This window comes from Pieris brassicae, chromosome 3 (assembly GCF_905147105.1).
Source record: "Pieris brassicae chromosome 3, ilPieBrab1.1, whole genome shotgun sequence".
Classification (NCBI taxonomy): Eukaryota; Metazoa; Arthropoda; class Insecta; order Lepidoptera; family Pieridae; genus Pieris; species Pieris brassicae.
In genome coordinates this window covers 14,572,415-14,591,338 of record NC_059667.1, presented here as the reverse complement: position 1 = coordinate 14,591,338, position 18,924 = coordinate 14,572,415, and the positions used below count along the sequence as shown (strand labels likewise).

General features: G+C 32.3%; 1 protein-coding gene across 1 annotated transcript; it reads left to right on the top strand.

Moving 5' to 3' along the window:
- The first annotated feature begins 2,000 nt into the window (after positions 1-2,000).
- On the top strand, positions 2,001-18,836 carry LOC123707347 (alpha-tocopherol transfer protein-like). The gene is made up of 7 exons (XM_045657341.1): positions 2,001-2,090; positions 10,063-10,154; positions 12,035-12,194; positions 13,782-14,037; positions 16,887-16,997; positions 17,801-17,937; positions 18,270-18,836. The coding sequence occupies exons 2-7, from the start codon at positions 10,067-10,069 to the stop codon at positions 18,397-18,399; spliced, it is 882 nt and encodes a 293-aa protein (XP_045513297.1). The 5' UTR covers positions 2,001-2,090; positions 10,063-10,066; the 3' UTR covers positions 18,400-18,836.
- The last annotated feature ends 88 nt before the right edge of the window (positions 18,837-18,924 follow it).

The window sequence follows — 18,924 nt, the reverse complement described above, 5'->3', positions numbered from 1 at the left end:
TTTTTATTCATGGTGAATTTTACCTTTCAACACAGAAACTAACAATAATGTGTTATATTTTGGGCAGTATGATACAGGTTAGAGCAGTTGACCTAGTGGCTTCAGCGTGCGACTCCCATCCCTGAGGTCGTAGGTCGAACGGTGAAGGAAAACATCGTGAGGAAATCGGCTTGCCTTAGACCCAAAAAGTCGACGGCGTGTCTCAGGCACAGAAGGGTGATCACCTACTTGCCCATTCGATTAACAAATGATCATGAAACAGATACAGAAATCTGAGGCCCAGACCTAAAAAGGTTGTAATGCTATTGATTTTTTTATATTACAGGTCGATTCGTATTTGTAAATGATTTTAGTTAATTTGGCTGCCCTCTAGTGCCGGGAGTTCAACTGGCAAGGCTGTTTCAAACTATTCCATGGTATATTTGTCAGTCATTTTAATAACATAAGTTGTTTTATGATTAGCTGTAATAGTCATTAATAGACCTTAGAACCTATGCAAATTGTCATTTTAAAACTCGCATGTCAGCGTTAGGGTTAGACAGGCGAAGAATGACTTCTCTTGCAAGCGTCGTCATCGCTTATCGACTAAAGTCTAGTTTCTGACACTATTAATAACATTTTATTTTTCATTTTCTCTAATAGCCTATTAGAGTTTTGGAGCTTAGTTTTAAAATAAGTTATAATACATAGACCACTGGTTTGACAATTCATTTAAACGCCATCTTATTTTACTCTTAGAGACCAAGGGACCAACTGGTATAGCGGGGCTAGGTTGCGACGCTGTTGAAGCACTTGCAAGCCAACGAGACCGCGACGGCTCTAGAAAATTTGGCTGGCTAATTTTAACAGCTAAAAACATAGCAGTAAAAATAAAGAAATAATTTTCATAAATTTTGGGACAAAATCTTTTATTATATTAATAATGAATAGGTTCTTACTTGTGGCACGTGTTAAATATTAAACAACCTTTTTAGCTATCTTCATATAAATTATAATTAATTACGCATATAACAATAGAATTACAGACAACCTTAGTGAAATTATATTTAATGAATTATCTTCATAACCTTTGATGATGCATAAATTGAATTTTTAGTATACTTTACGAAATATCATCATATTTTTAAGCTAAATAATATTTTAATGCTATAAACTTTTTCGATGCAACTGACAAGGCGATCTACTTGAATATCATTAAGAGACTTAGATTATTTATAGATGAATAGAAAACTAAAATAAATTTTGAAGTATAATTCGTATTGCGATATTTATTCGTTGAGCGAGGAAAGCACCATTTCTGGGGTTATGGCTACCTACTATGTACGTGCCAGGCGCCAACTTTATTTTTAATTATCGCCTGTGCATTTGATACATTTCGTATTTAAATATTTAATCTTCCAAATAAACGGGAAAATGCTTAGATGTTTGATGCACAATACATTGCGAGGTCCTGAGATCGATTTCCAGGCAAACAGTGCCGAAAGTTATAGATGGCTTATTACTTTTTGAAATGGTGACTTTAACAGACGCACAAGTTTGTCTGCCGTATTTGGGTTTTACGGGGCTTTAAACAACCGGTATGGCATAGTGTGGTAAGTAAAAGCTTTTTTACGCAACGTCCAAGTTTAAACAGACTGCTAAATATGTTAACTTTTTCAACATTTACCGTGATTACAGTAGATATAGTGTAATGTTTTACTTAACAAACAGTATAACACTTTCATAGTTATTTAAAAAACATAAGTCTTTATTTAAGTACATACAAAATGCCATTTAGTTCGCATCTAACTGGAAGTTTAAGCAAAGACTTTTATTCCAAATCTATAGAAAAATCAAATAATTTTGAATATATACCTAAACAAATCTTACTGTAATAAAATCTTTTATTTACTTAATCTTTAATACTCATTTAATATATCTACTATATTTTAAATGGCATCTGGATATTTAGCTATACAACACTGTAATTTTCCTCGCGATGGAAGTGGTATTGGTGGTATGTACTATGTAACAGTTTATTGATGCCAACGGTGTATAGCGCGCGCATTCAAATTTGCTCAGTGATACTTTAAAAAAGGAATTGAAAAACCGTACGTAATAATGTTTTTAATGTTATATTTTTTTATTATTAATATATCTGTTTAATATAATATGGCTGATCGATATTATTTCGGTACTTATATTATTTATTCATTATTATTTTATAAAAGTATTTTTTAAGACAGACAATTTCGAGTGATAGAAAGCAAAATGAGTTTTAGCTTATTATTTGTCAATTGTCTAATGTAATAAAAAATTTTAAACATCATAGACGATCTATTTATAAGAGTATTTTGTGTATTTTTAAAACATACATTTTTATTAAATACGTATTATTGCACCATGTGATAATTTTTTAAAGGAATTTTCTTAGCCTATGTATGCCTTTACTAGTATTCTCACGTTTCAGAGCTCTAAACCCTCTTTGTTATTATAGATAGCTTATAATCACAGTAATAATTGTTTTACACAACGGTTAGCAACGAAATATCCTTAATCCGTCGTTACGTACCTCATGAATTAAAAATCAGAAGTGCAAATCTGAATACTAATTTGTAATTAGTGCTGCATAGAATACCTATAAGATTAGGCCATATCTGTGACCTAATCTTGTATTCATGTCTCTGAGATATTTGATTTTGGGCGATATAATATTTTTTCTTAAATCCTAAGAAAATTTGCTTATTTGTATCTGCGTGGGTCACGTTTATTTTATTGAGATTTTCGGATTATTGGATTTTCCCTTCGGGGGGGATTTAATAAAAACATAACGGATATATTTAAAATTGTTTTGCTTGGTCATCAGTTTCATGGCAATGACATTTTAGTGTTTTCATCAATTAGCGTATGTATGCGAAATAACACACCTAGAAAATGTTATTTTTCCGGTATTGTTTGTAAAAACTTTATGGTTCATATCTCGTAATTCATAGTCGTTAACAAAGTTCAAGAGCAGCGTACCTACAATTAAAATAGCCATTTCAAGTTCTGTACGTAATTCCAAGTGTAGAATCGTGCTACGGATATTGAAATAGGTGGATTGGCTGAAAGCGATATTTTATTTGATACAACTAATTATTGACGCAATCATTTTTTAGAAACCAGTTTTACGAACCCAGCATTTTACTGATCCCATCATTCAGTGAAAGTATTTTTTTGAGGTCACCAACATCTACACATCACTCGTGGTAACTTGTAAGCCTAAATAAGCTCTTATTATTCGTGTAGGCAATATAGATTTTTTCCCGAGATGACATAAAAAATCGAGTGGAGCATGATGTAAAGACTCGAGCGGTAACGCAGATTCGGTTTTGTACATCGAGAGCAAACAACGTATATGGCGAGATAACGTTGAGGTATTTGCTACCGCGGCTAATAAATGGTCTACCCCATCAGATATTAGATAGCTTAACGCTAACCAACATAAACAGTAAATTAAAAAACTATTTTTATATGCAATTGTCGCGTTCCTAAACAAGACTGCTATAGTTACATTAATACAAATCACAAAATAATCTTACAAAAATATGGGTTCTTACAATTCCTACGAGAAAATTAAGATTTTAGACGATGCAAATAATCTATGTAACTATGTCTGAACGATCCCCCTAACGAGGCAAAAAGCGTTAATAATTATCAGCGGTATTTAGAATCAAATTATCAACGGAAAATCATACATGGGCAGGTTGGTCAAAAGCTAATATTATTGACAAATTGCAAATCACAACATTGAATTACATTTATTTATTTCATTATCACTATAGAAGTATGATTACTTTGGATTTGGATTTGAACAATGAATAAAAGGAAAATTTTGCGTTTTGACGTTTGCATGTTTTTTTTTATTGATCCGCAGTTTTGGGCAGCCAGTATTATTTAACATTATGTAAACAATACTGGCTAATTCAAATCGGTTTCATACCAAATTTGAGATTTTCGTTTCTATTAACCCAACGAGCTCATTATGAATAGAAGTATATATTTGTTTAAGGTAAAGGGTTCGGTGATCATAAAAATATGGCTGCCAAGATATTTACAAACACTTACCAAGTTTGCCTTGACTTGCATTTAGGCCACAAATGCTCGTTGACTAGAAACTGTAAATCTGTGGAATATTAGGTCCTTACATATGAAATTGGCGTTTTGTATGGGAGGAACAAAAAGTCGAATATTTTTAAATATAATATATTTAATTAATCAAAGTATGAACCTTTGTCTTCTATGCACTTTTGCCATCTCATAGGTAGTTCATTGAACCCTTTTCTAAAAAAAACAGTCGGACGGGAATCAATAAAATCTGTGAAGGCGATTTGGACTGCCTCATGAGAGTTAAATTTTTTCCCTTGCAAGAAGTTGTCCAAATTTCGAAAAAAAATGGTAATCTGTTGGAGCAAGGTCCGGGGAGTACGGAGGATGTCTTAGACATTCCAATTGAAGCTCTTCTAATTTGGTAGCCGTTTGTTGTGCAGTGTGTGGTCTAGCGTTGTAGTGAAGTAGCAGTGGCGTGGAACGATTGACCAGCCTAGATTGTTTAGCCGCTAACTTTTCCATCATGGTTTGCAATTGCTGACAATAGACATCAGCCGTAATAGTCTGGCCAGATTTGAGAAAACTGCAATGAACAATACCGGCACTAGTCCACCAAACGTTTACAAGTAACTTTTTTGGGGTTAATTTTCACTTGGGGCAGGATTTGGCTGGCTGGCTAGGATCCAACCATTGCGCTGAGCGCTTCCGATTATCGCAAAGAATCCATTTTTCATCACAGGTAATGATTCGGTTTAAAATACCTTCATTATTGTGCCGGTTCAGTAATGTAACGCAGCAGTCGACGCGCGTTTGCCGGTTTGCTTCAGTCAATTCGTGAGGTACCCACCTTTCAAGCTTTTTAATCTTCCCAATTTGCTTCAAGTGAATTAAAACCATTTTATCACTAACACCGCAGCCTGAAGCTAACTCGGACGTGGTTTGCGATGGATCCGCTTCCACAATAGCCTTCAATACTTCAATATCAACTTGGGTCTCAGGCCGTCCACGGGGCTTGTTCTGCTGGTCGAAATTTCCAGAACGAAAAGGTTGGAACCAAAAACGAACTGTGACTTCTTCGAGTCGTTTCCGCAGCACTAGTGCCACGGCGGAATCCTCGTAAATAATGCGATACTTTAAGTTTTCCATTTTGTAAAATGAGTGAGGCAAACAGAAAAAAAAAGAAAAAATAAACAAATGAATGACGGTCATCGAAGCACAAATACATGAGTAAATAGCTGTACAAATTAGAATTTGAAATTCCTAACCAAAGAGGAGGTATTTGAGGTCAAAGCCCGTACGACAAAACGCCAATTTCATATGTAAGGACCTAATATTTTGATTGTTGCAAGAACAAGAATAAATGTATACTTTGTACGTAGAGTTTTAATTAAGCCGATCGAGTAACTCATAATGAGGATAACTTTTAAATTATTCTTCTTAATATGACAGTTGCCTATTTTTACACTGGTGGTTATTTCTGACGGTATGGTTTTTTTATAATTAATCAATTTGTATGCACGACTTTATTTGCAAATAAACGATTCATTTAATATTTTTCGTCAACGGTTTAAACGCTTTTAAACAATTCATTAAAACAGTCAAAATATGTTATAACGATATCAAGTAGTCCTTACTACTCATATTTGGTCGTAAAAACCAATAGTCGTAACAGCCGATGACGTTGTTATTAAGTACTTAATACATAGAATTCAGCCGGGACCTTTGATTTTGATATAACCGGTATATTGTTCTAAACGATGTCGTCGTAAACGGTTCTGACTTTATTTAAGTTATAGTTGATAGCGTGATTGATGAGAAAGGTTTAGATGATAATTCACTGACACTAACTGAAGTATAACGATTATAGTTGAAAGGTAAGGAATAAGACTTGCCAAACTTAATCCACGCGCGGACCGCACTTTATTCTTAGCATGATACAATTTAACAGAAAATCAATGGTTTGTGCAACTCAACTTATTACGAACTAAATGATAAACATTAACTTTGTTCCCTTTGGTGTAGACTCATGGGCCGTGGGGTTCAACTGCACAGGCTCTAATTAAAGATTTAAGTTGGCGCCTGGTAGATAGTACCGGTGACTCCAGAGCTCGTGCTTTCCTCGCTCAACGAATAAGTATCGTAATACAGCGAGGAAATGCTGCCAGCATTAAAAGTATACTGCCAAAGGGACCAAACTTATTCGATTTGTTTTAATTAATTATTATTATTACCTACTATGTAGATTATAGGTTAAGAATATTGGAAATTTATGTGTTGGAAATAAATGTCATAATGATAAACATTAAACTAATATTACAAAGTTACATTCAACAAATACTTTAATAACGATAAATATAAGCAATACAAGCATCTTGTTAAACAAAACTACTTGTTAATAAAAAATCTATCTGATTAAAGGTACAGAGCTTTTCTTGGATATTTTCGTCCATTCTTCGCCCTTGTTAAACTGCAAGTAAATTGTGCATTAAAATTTTGATTGACGTTCTCAGGTGTGCATTATGTTATAAGGGGTTATTTATGAGGGAAGCCGGTTACTAAGCGCTTGCACATTCAGATGACTGCAGGTTATTATTTATATTGCTTACCAATAAGAACATATTTATTTTATGCTTTTAAATAATGTCAAACAAATCTTCCACATTCCTTAACCACGCATTGTGATAATTATAGTCATTATTGGAAAGTAGAAGCGTGTGAAGCGTGAATTAAGTATTAACTTCCGTGGTTCTATTTGTCACTAAGCATAGGAGTATATACCGTGTTATCCGCGCTTACTCCAGGATGTTGAAATTCTAGTATGCCCGTCTAAAAAAAAACATACAAAGGTATCCCGAAAAATAGGCCTGGATACCACAACGTTCATCAATAGACCGGGAGGAAATTGTAATTAAAACGCGATCTATTTCAGACAACCAGAATATTCATATAACATTATTCTACGTAATCTTTTGTTCTTATAAAGGAATGTTGCCGATTTGAAATATGGTATTGTCTTCTTACGCGGAAGAGTACTAATAACACAAGTTGTTGGGGTCAAATAACCATTTCCTCGCTAATCAATTTCAAACCATTAATTATTAAAATATTATCAGTGAATTCACAATAAATTATAAATATATATATTTTAAGGTGAGTTATTGTTTTTTGTTATATTAATTTATGTTAAAATATTATCTTAATAATAAAAGCCAAGAGACCGTAAAAAGAATAATGAGTAATTACTTATGATAATGATTAATTGCGATTAATCTGGAAAAAATAATCCTTTAAGATTTTAAATATTCTAAAGAAAAAACATTAAAATACAATTGTTCTATATACCTACTAAAACCTATAAAATTGAAGGATATGTCGAAGAGTCGATACGAAATTATCTAAAAGGCCCACCCTAGTAGATAAAATGGATATGCCTTGACGACCTGCTAAACGGCCTTTCAGAGCCTTGAGTGGGCTAAGAAAAATCATACTAAAAATTGTTTTAGTCTGTACTGTAACCATCAAAGATTTTATTGCGTCCCTTCCGAATGGTTTTAGTAAAGGTATAAATGAACTACCTATAAGATGGCAAAAGTGCATAGATATAAATGGGACATACATTGATTAATTCAATATATTCTATTAAAAAAATGCCGTTCGTCCCATACAAAACGCTAATTTTATTTGTAAGGACCTAATATTTAGAAAGAACTAATGTCTCTAAATGTGAACGTACAACGATACAAACGATGATCAACCACAAATATCGACTTCGTATTAAGACATTGTTGCGTGCAGAATATAAATGTCCATGATTATGTTAATAGACAACCTTACTCGTTACAATAAAATCTTATTACACTAAAGATAATACAATTCATTCACATTGAATTGCAATCATGATAGCTGATAACTTGTGGGTAAAGGGTCTCAAGGTTTAGTCGACAGATTTCTGTGTCCATTACTTATATTTTTTTTATAATTGACTAGTAGACACACGCAGTATATTTTTGGGTCTTAGGCATGCCCGTTTCTACATTGTTCAAATTGCGCAAATAAAAAATCCGTAATATGTACGCTCCCAGAAAGTCGCGTATCTACTAAACGCTTAGCCGACACTTTTCATATTTGCAAGATTCTAATAAAACAACGCTTCAAATTTATACCTTGAATAATGTTACATACACCTAAGTAGGTGTATGTAACATTATTCAGTGAATTACAGCATCTTATTGAAACTAGGAGCGACCTAAATATAAACGCTATGTTGCTTTTCCCGTAAAACTTATCGTAATATAGGTAACGTGAGTATTGCATAATACACAATTTGTTTATCGATGATAAACGCGAATTTATTTCATTATTCACGTCTTTTTTACTATAAATAATATCAGTATAACAAGATATTTGATATGAAAAATTATTAAAAAGCACTTTTGAAGTTTTTTGGTTACTGTAAAGTTTCGAATATCGGTCGTTACTCTTTTAAACTTAAATATATTTACAATATATTTTTTACTGAATCATTACGTTTGACGTATGTCATTAGAATTATGGTGATGTAAATTAGTTAACTTAAATTAGTCAAGTGACAATTTTGTTTGTATTAAAATGTTAGGATTATTTAAGTTCTTAGGTATACCATTTAAATAATAGATAGTATGCTGAACAATATCAATAAATGTGCACAATAAGCACACATAAAATTGAATAACAAAAACTAGTATACACATGACTTCATGTAAAAACCCATGCTTAAGAGCGGAACTAAATATGTATATTTGCTTCGTATGTTTGTAATTCTTTTGAGGCGTAAGAAAAAAATATTTCCAACTTAGTAAAGATGTGCTTCGACTTATACAGGCTGAGTGTTCATCATAAAATCCGCCATTCGGTTTCGTCAAAAAAACCAAAATACTGTGCTGCGCCGGATTCTAGCATTGAGAAAAGAAATGTGCAGTTTTTTATAGTGCATGGTTATGACTTTACCTGCTCCGTTATTTAAAAATTGACTAAAGGCCTCAAATAACAACATTTTGTAATACTTACATTATTTTCATCTGAGTTTTGGAAGTGTAACATTTAGATTTATTTTTGTAAATATTATGGTCGATTGTCAATTAGAAAAGATTGATTATGTGGTGTACTTTAATAATTAAATAATTATCTACTTAAATGTTAAGTTACGTCCATATTAATTTGAACATAAATCACTTTATTTGACCATTTTGGACATACTTTTATGTTAACTCTGAATAAACTTAATCTATGACTAGTAAGACGGTAAGTTATCTGTATTTAAGTATTATATACAGATACTTATTAACTGTAAACTTTCGAAATTTTATCTTTCACTTTATGTCTTTAAGCTTTTTCGAAAGTTCCTTCCGTTTTATGTTGTGTTTTACTTATTCAAAGATTATGTTATATTATGATACCTACATATGTATTTGGTTTTGTCCTAACTATCCTTATAATGTAAAATATTGTGAACACAATATATATTATAAACAAGACTTTATTACATTATTTATGTAACTTGACGTTTCGAGTTTATTGATGTTATGGTCAGATAATCAAAACTCGTAATCATCCCTTAAAAACTCTTTATGTCTCATAATTACATGTCGTTTCCAAACTATTCCAAAAGGATGTGTTAATTCTTAATACTGTTTAAGTATTAGGAGCGCTTACATCAAACTACCCAGTTCTTGATTTATTTTTTATAATATAATAAAGCTTCTTAATAGTATGGTGGAACAGAAACTAAACAATTTTTTTGTGTCTCTAGGAAGTTGAATAAATTTATACAATTATGTAACATAATTAAACTAAATTATGGGAACGAAGGCTGTTAATTTATAACACAAAAAATCTTTGAATACCAATAGTGACAAAAACTTCTCATTTGTATTCGGTAATTTATACCCGAATTGTATTATTCATGATTTCACAATTCAATTTAACATAATATTGACCTTAAGAGATATTTTTCAGTATAATGCCAGATCAAGAATTAGCATGGACTCAAGAAATAGTTCCCTTGAGGAATTGGTTGAACAAGCAGCCTCACTTGCCACATGATGTCGGTAAGTTTGTAATCACAAATCAAAAGCCAACTATTCATAGAACATTAAATATTTTTTTCATTACAACGTAAACAACTTATCAAACGCGTTACGAATCTGTTGCACCGTTCTTTGTTTATACATGTATATATATAAACAACGGTGCATAAATTCTATTGTATGTATAAAATTAGAGATAATAAGCGACTTTGTATGCCCGTAACTAAGCCAGCAAATATAACGCCTCATTGGTTATATTCTTTAGAATAAGTGAAATCTTACCTTGAACATTGAAGATGTAACCTTGCAACAGAAACATGGAATAGCCGTTCGTTTACGTGAACACAAAGTAGAAGCTTAACTTCTAGAAGTAGTAGTACTAGTATTTTATGCCTTATAAAATAAAAAATAAATAATGCACAAAACTTGTATAGATAAGATTATAATTAACTAGACTTTGAAGGTAGTTATCGAAACAAAAATAATTAATAGTTGTAATGTTTTATAACAAAAAATATTCACTTATACATAGATGTGTTATTTATTTTTACGTTTTTTTATTGTAATTAAAAGCTTGGTAATTGTAAAAGTCATAGACAAAAAATTTAAACTGCATAGAATAAAACGCCTTGTTAACGTAATTGTACTTAGATTTTATCTACGTGCGTGCCACCACGCAGGATCTGTAACATGTAGACATTTATGAAGATACTATGCATGACATAATACGTATAGTTACCGGCTAGCTGCGCAAGAGTCATTTCTGTTTATTTTCCTTTATAAGGTAGCTTACCTACCTAAATAAAGGCATTTTTGAACGAGGTTACCAAATTTTTACTCAGTACTTCGTATAAAACCTTTTCTGTCGTACTGTTGGATGGCTGAATTTAAACCCAAAACCTCATCGATCAGCAGTTGAATATGCTAGCCGCTAGAAGTTACAAGTTAAGCGAACATATAAACTTGGGCTAAAAGGAAAAGATTTCTCATAACGAAAATCTCAATTTACGTATTTTTATTTCGGCAGTAACTTGAGTACTTAGGTGTTTTTAACACTTGGTCAGTGTATGCCATATTTCGCATGTCGATTATAATTTGACAATCTCTTAAAGGTTAATGGCCATTCGTGACTTTAACTTTTACTTTTGATTTCACCTTTTTCACGAGATTTTCGCAATCATTGCCACGATTCGGCGTTGACTTTTTTAGCACTACCAGAGCAGTACTTTGTTGTAAATCCTACACAGCCTTCCGACGGTCACCCCCGGATCGAATGTAGGCACAACTCTCTTTTCGGTAAAGGGCCTTCTAGGGGTAGAGACCGTACTACTCATATTTAGCCTTTCAGACAGTATTTAGAAATTTATAAATGAAAGAAGAGAAAGAAAAAGAGAAATAAAATAAAAAAGAGGTTTAAGAATGTATTAAACTGTTGCCCAAGGTATATTAAACGCAAAAGAGGAACACAATTTAGAAAATTGGGTAGACCAGATAAGGGTAGGTACAGTGCAGACAGAATTGGTGGGATTTGAAGAAGGCCTTTGCCAAAAAAGGGACAGATATTTTAAAAGAATGAGATGATAGAAATATAAAATTGGTCAAAATTTAGAGTAATTGAAATAAAATGCATTAACTATTATTTATATATTCTCGTTTTTTCTGGATTCTTTTCGAACATCGATGTATATTTATGGCAGGATTGCTTCAAAATTAACAATTAGACTTCTCGCACATTATTAAGGATAATCAAATTATTTCGGCAATACTCTACTCTTATTGTAAACTAAAATATATTTTTATACCGAAACAAGTCGTATAAATATTTTTTTTATGTTCACGAGTTATATAATATAAATAATTGTTTAAAATAAAATCATTTTTCCATTTGGATTTGTTTTCAGAGGATGTATTACTACATCGCTTCTACCTCAGTTGCCATAAAAGCCTAGAGCGTGCCAAGAGAACCATGGACCTGTTCTTCACGATGCGTTCGTCAACACCAGATCTCTTCTGCAAACGCGATCCTTGTTCAGCTGAGATTAGGAAGGTTTTCGAAATTACGTAAGTAGATTAATTACATATCAATCATTAACCACCTCAAATGGTTGGCCTCACTCATATGATAAATACCCCGAAGTGGCTTGGTCTGATTCCCATTGAAGCAGTAACTCTTTCAAGTGAGCATGAGAATGTCACCTTCTTACGAAAAGAAAATATGTACTAAAATTGGTATAACTTCGATATTTTATATACCATATCCATATTCACTCTTGAAGTAGAACACATTAGCATTTTTAATTAAAAGCCTTGTTATAATTTCGTAATTGTTTTCGATTATGTTTTGTAATATTTTTTTTCTTAATTGGCAATTAGTTGATCAGCCTTCTGTGCCTGTCATACAAGCCGTCAGCTGTTAGGTCTAAGACATGCCGGTTTCCTCACAATTCCTTTACCGTAAGAGCGAGTTACGCTCGCACATAGAAAAAACGTCTATTGGTGCACACACTAGATCCAAGCTGCCCTGCTGCCCCTGCATACATTTTGTTATTGTACTACATAACTAGTTACCCTTCCACTGTGATAAGTATATTTTTAAATAGGTACTGCTATTGTTTCTATCACATTTCTCTATTTGAATTCAACGTCCTCATCGATATATAAAATACGATTATATTTAAGTTCTACTGTGTTGGAGCACATTATTCACATTGTAGCTGATTTATTTACGTTTATGACTCCCCAAATATGGTTGACACGATTTCCAGGAACTTAAGCGATTCAAAGACGACTTAAATACGTATTTTGACACAGGTTCACACTTTCTAACAATCGTAATTTAGTTTAATTTGATACTACAATTTATACAGCGTACTTAGTCTTTACAGAGATAGACTGCTTACGCGACAAATAAACGAGCTATTACTTTGCCTTATCTAAGATTCAGTTTATTGTCCTACTAGGCTAGGAATTTGCCCAGCACAGAGTCACATAACATTTTTTATATGTCTATTCACATTTCATTTAATTTTACAGATAAGTTTATCCAAGTGTATACGCTTTATCTAATCTAATCTAATCGAAAACAAAATTATCACAGATATATAATATAATCTCAATATACACAAACTTTATTAACCAAAATAACGACAATAAGAAAAGCATAGAGCATTGAAATTTATAGTTATCATTCTGATATTAGAATGCCTTAAGTATAGCAGTCCAATGTGGCTATAATTGACAATGTGGCTGTAATTGAACGAAACAGTTTTTATCGCTTGTCCATTGTACTCGTACGGAGTTTGAAATATTATTCCCACGAGGTTCTGGAATTCACTTCATAAATAGCTTTTACACAGTTTTCTGATTACAATTACGATAAGCAGTTTAAAGCGTCCTAAGATAAACCGTTTATAATATAACTTCAAAGTTTAAAAATGAGTTTTTGAATTTAAAAAAGTCACTTATACGTATTTTTTCTTAATGTTACTTATCGTAATAAGTTATAACTTATTTTAATAAAAGCACCTCAGCAATTATGATTACAAATTGCTTACAATTTTTTTAATAGTTGCAATTTCGTTACCTTTTAACCCTGATAAAACCGTAAGTAACGTAATTTTTCATCTATAGTGAATTCTCTCTTTACAGTGACATGCTGCCTCTTCCGACAAGGACAAAGGATAACTATAACGTCTTCATCTACCGCTTAAGGGAACCAGATTTGGACATGTTCAGCTTTTTGGATGCCGTGAAAACATTTTTCATGTTAATAGACACGCGTCTGACCGAAGAACACGATATACCTTCCGGTGAAATACCGATTTTTGATGCCGCCAATGTGTCTCTAAAGTTCGTTGGAAAAGTTAATCTATCTGTGCTAAGAAAGTATATGATGTACACACAGGTATGTTATCGTATATTTACTTGAAGTAAGTAGTGTAATATAGCGGATAGACATACACAACGCTCAAGAAACTTACACAATTTTAATAATTCGTAAAGATTAAAATATCTGTGTTTTTTGACAAATATATTCATAATAAAACGGGTTGGCTAAAAACTGATGTTACATTCTACGGTAAAATCTGTGGCCGCAACGTTTACACGCTGGCGTTTGAAGTCCAGTGGACGAGAGTCGCGAATATATTGTGGAAACAGAGTTTACCCTTTTCTTTTCACATCTAGCTCTGGTCTTTCTTCTTGAAGTTCTTTTGGTCATGTGTCGTCTTGTGGGCTGTTTCCTTTGTTTCTCGACTCTGCCCGTACGTCGTTTTTTAAGTTTTTTCTCCTCAAATTTACCTTTAGGCTTGGTCGGTGGTTTCGTCTTATCAACGCCTACAGACGCCACTTGCAATCGACTCGTACTAGTATAATTGGATAATTGTGTTTCATTGTTAGTCGTCTGATCGAACCTGTTCTCCTCGTCTGGGTCATTTTTATTACTCAGATCTTTACTCGTTCCGGGCTGTTCATCCATACCTAAAAACTTCTTTATGAAACTCGTAATTTTGAAAACTTACACCAAGGTATTTTTTACTGAAAATTTTGGTTATTATTTGTAATCTAATTGCTTATCAAATTGTGAATTTCTGCGCAAATAACAATAAAATGTAAAATAATGATAACATAATAAGGAAATCTATGACAGTAGTTAATGTCATGAAAACGTTATTTGTTTTAAAAATGTCTGTTACGTAGTAAAGAAGATTTAATCCTATAGGAAAACTACGGAAATGTGATTCGATAGTATTTTAATTAAATGGAAAACCGAAGTGGCGATGTCGTTTTTCAATTCGATATAATTTATTATTTAATTGTATCTTAATAAATTAATGCATGGCAAGTAAATTAAAAGTTCATTGCTCAACCGGCGCAGTCCTTTCGCAACTTAATGTCATATTTTTACATTCAGTCCTTAAGGAAAATGAGGATCTATTAAAAGTTATTTTTTCCCGACGCTATCCGTTAAGTTGACATTGATAACAAGCTTAAAATTCGATCGTTACGTCTTTTATTATGTCATAGTAAAATTATATATAAAGTTATATTATAATCTGTATCGCAATATTGCGTGTAAACTCTTATATCAAAGACAAACCGATGCTTTGAGTTGAAAATAAGAAAGAGAAAGGCTTAAAACGGACTATGCCGGACCGCACAAACATTCAATTAAATTAAAGTCCAACTTGATTAAGAATGTTTCTCAATTCGGTAATTTTGCAATAATTCTAAAAAGAGTAAACGCTAATTTAGTTTCGCTTTTTAAAGTAAGATTAAGTAAATCAATATAACATTTAAATTAAAACTATATTCTCATTTAATTACGATGCGATATAATCTTTATAAGCCATGACATAAATTTGTTTTTCTATCTATGAAATCTGTCTTTATGGGTTTAAAAAACTCCACAGCTTATGGAATGCAGTTGTTTTTTTTTTATAACAGCTTATCTTTAGTTAAGCATAAACAATAGACTTGTGAAAGATTTCTGAGTTTTAATCAAATTCTCGCGCAGTGAAAATGTCACGTTGTAGCTGTCTCTCATACATCACACGTCGTGTCATGTAATATAAAAAGTATCTTGTGAACTGGCGAAACATAAATGTTGCGTCGAAGGCCACTTTCATAAAAGGATTTACATAACCGAAATTGCGACTTAACGTTCAAACCTACATATATTATAACATACGTATATAAACAAAATATAATAATGTTTTCTAAAACGTTTGTAGTAACTGCATAAATATTAAAATCAATAAAAAGCCATTTTTGCACTTCCAAATGATACGTATTCTTACAATTTTGTATTGTTCGTTGAGTTTATAAAAAACAATGTTATGAAAAGTAAAGTTTGTAAAATTCCTTTTTTACCGCAATCTTCCGATGAATAATATTAGTCGTTTTCAACCAATTCAAGATTTTAAACCGGCTATAGATTATCAATTATACACACATTCAAAGTTTTTTTTGTTACGAATCTGTAATTGTTTTTGCTATAAAAGATTTTTTGTTACGTATCTTTAATTGAATTGTGTAGGTATCGAAACTATTTGTATTTTTCTTTGCGCTTGGGTTTTTACGTTACTTGAATAATATACATGATAAAAATAGATTATTAATATCAATAGATTCCAAGGTTAGTGAATGATGCTTAGCTCCTGTGTTCGATTGCCGGGGACTATAATTGATACTGATTTTCATTAGCTTTTAAATGCTGCCCATGTACGCTGTAGATATTATAGTGAATAAATGTGCGTTTTGGAGCAGTGTTGGCCTAGTGGCTTCTGCGTGCGACTCTCATCTCTGATGTCGTATTTAACATTCGCTCGAACGGTGAAGGAAAACATCGTGAGGAAACCGGCTCTCGTTAGGCCCAAAAATTCGACGGCGTGCGTCAGGCACAGAAGGCTGATCACCTACTTGCCTATTAGATTAACAAATGATCATGAAACAGATCTGAGGCCCACGCCTAAAAAGGTTGATATTTTAGATTTTTTTATGTGCGTTTCGTGATATTTTTCTATTAGGCAATCAGGATCAGCCTTCTTTGCTTGACTCAAGACATGCCCGTTACCTCATGATGTTTTTCTTCGCCCTATGAGCAAGTTAAATGCGCACATAGAAAGAATAGTTCTTTGGTGCACAGCCAGAGTTCGTACCTTTGCCCTCAAGGGGTCCTGCGATGCAACCCCACTATGCAAACACTGCTCAAATAATAGCATATATAAATATTATTTTTAATACAATTTAAAGGAGGCCGTTCCAGTGAGGCTAAAGCAAGTGCATGTGATCAACAGCCCTTCATACATCGGAAAAATATTCGCGCTTTGCAAACCATTCCTCAAGAACGAAGTCGCTAAATTGGTATGTCATATTACTATATATAATATGTATGTTGTAGAAATGCATCTGTTTCATTATTATTATGATTTATGGGTAACGTTCAGAAACTAGATTAAGGGTAGAAGTTTCATACGGTAAAAGGATTTTGACGGGTGTCATATCTTTTTGGACCACAAATTTAGGACAATACATACACAAAAAAATTGACGAAAATACAAAAATATCATAACGATGCCGTCCAAATAACATGCGGACACGATCAGCAAAATAAACTACAAAAAAAACAGGTTAGAGGTTACATTGATACAAAATGGTCAAAATCTAAAACATACAAAAAAATCACATGAATTGTAAACCTTGCTTTTGACCACGCGATTTGTCGTTTCCTTCTTTAATATTGTGGTTTCTCTACTATATCAATGTAGTCATTAAATATTTGTATTTCAATTACTGTATTTGACTTCATAAATAAACAACTCGCTCAACTTGACTAAGATTTAAAAATAAAACTGCTTCAACTATACAAAAGTATTCTCATTTTTTTTCTAATAATATAACCTACGGTCTTTCTCCCGCTCTGTATAGTCTATTAAAGATAAAAATGTATTATTAATATTAATATTTCAAGTAAGGAAAGAATTATCTTTTACTTTTAGCACTCTCCTGCTTTTAAAATACCAGATTGCAAACATATATCGAAGGTCGAATAGATATTAATAATTAAAAATGATAGTTTGGTACAAGCAATAATTAATTCAATCTTCAGTCTGCATGTTAAACGATAAATTTGTTAGCGTTTTGACATTTTTAAACAAATGTTACAGATTAAATTTCATGAGCCGAATTCAGAGACCCTATACACGGATATCCCCAAAGATATTCTTCCCGAGGAGTACGGAGGTGCCTGCGGGAGTGTCGACCAGATTAAACGTTATTGGATCAAACGAATGGAGGCTAAAAGGTAAAATTGTATAATATTTATAACTATTTGTATAAATTCTATGCGTTCGCCTACTCTCTGTCCGGAACTTCGGAAAGAGACTTGGTTTTCACACGATACTATGTCATTTGCATTCCTAATATTCGTCAAATGAAAATTACGCTTATTACCCGCCTTATTTAAATTTTAGGTCCAAAACCAAACTTGTATATTTCAAAAGCTTTTAATTTTTCTCTATAAAGTTTGCCATTTTTGAGTATTATCAATACTCATACAACTGAAACCTTTATATAGAAACCTCTATATTATTATATATAATTAATTTTTAAGTTAATAGCTATGTTAACTTTCAGAAATTGGTTCCTGGAAAACGATAAGAATTGGTTTGTTGAAGAATCTCTTAGACCTGCAAATTGTCGCGACGAGAAGATTGAAAAAATAAGAGACTTGCCAGGATCATTCCGTTCACTTGCACTTGACTAGACGTTTGAAAACAACATCGCTATTCAATAACCGATTCCGATTTCCAACAGCTCTCCGCAATTAACACTCCTAACAAACCGTTTCCATAGTAATGATAATTATACAGTCTTGACATAATCTAAATTTTGATGTAATAGTTTCCCTAGCGCTGATGTACTTCGAATTACTTGGAATCGATATCGAAATCGGTTTTGGACTCGCCATTGATGTGTCAAGTGTGCAGACTTCAAGAATAAATATAATAAATAAAGGAAAATAAAATACATATGGGCAGTCTGTGTGTAGAACAACTACTGTACTTCTATAATAAATATGAATCAAACTTATTTCCTTCCAATATTATGAAAAAAATGTTGTAAAAACTCAGCTATATTCAGTAAATACATACTCTATATTATCGATAAAGAAAACTGTGTTAATTAAAAACATTAGATTAAGAGATTTTTTTTTATAATGAACTTGTTTTATAATATATTTTATTACGTTTTGTGGAATGTCTACTCCAATCATTATTTAAGGTGCTTA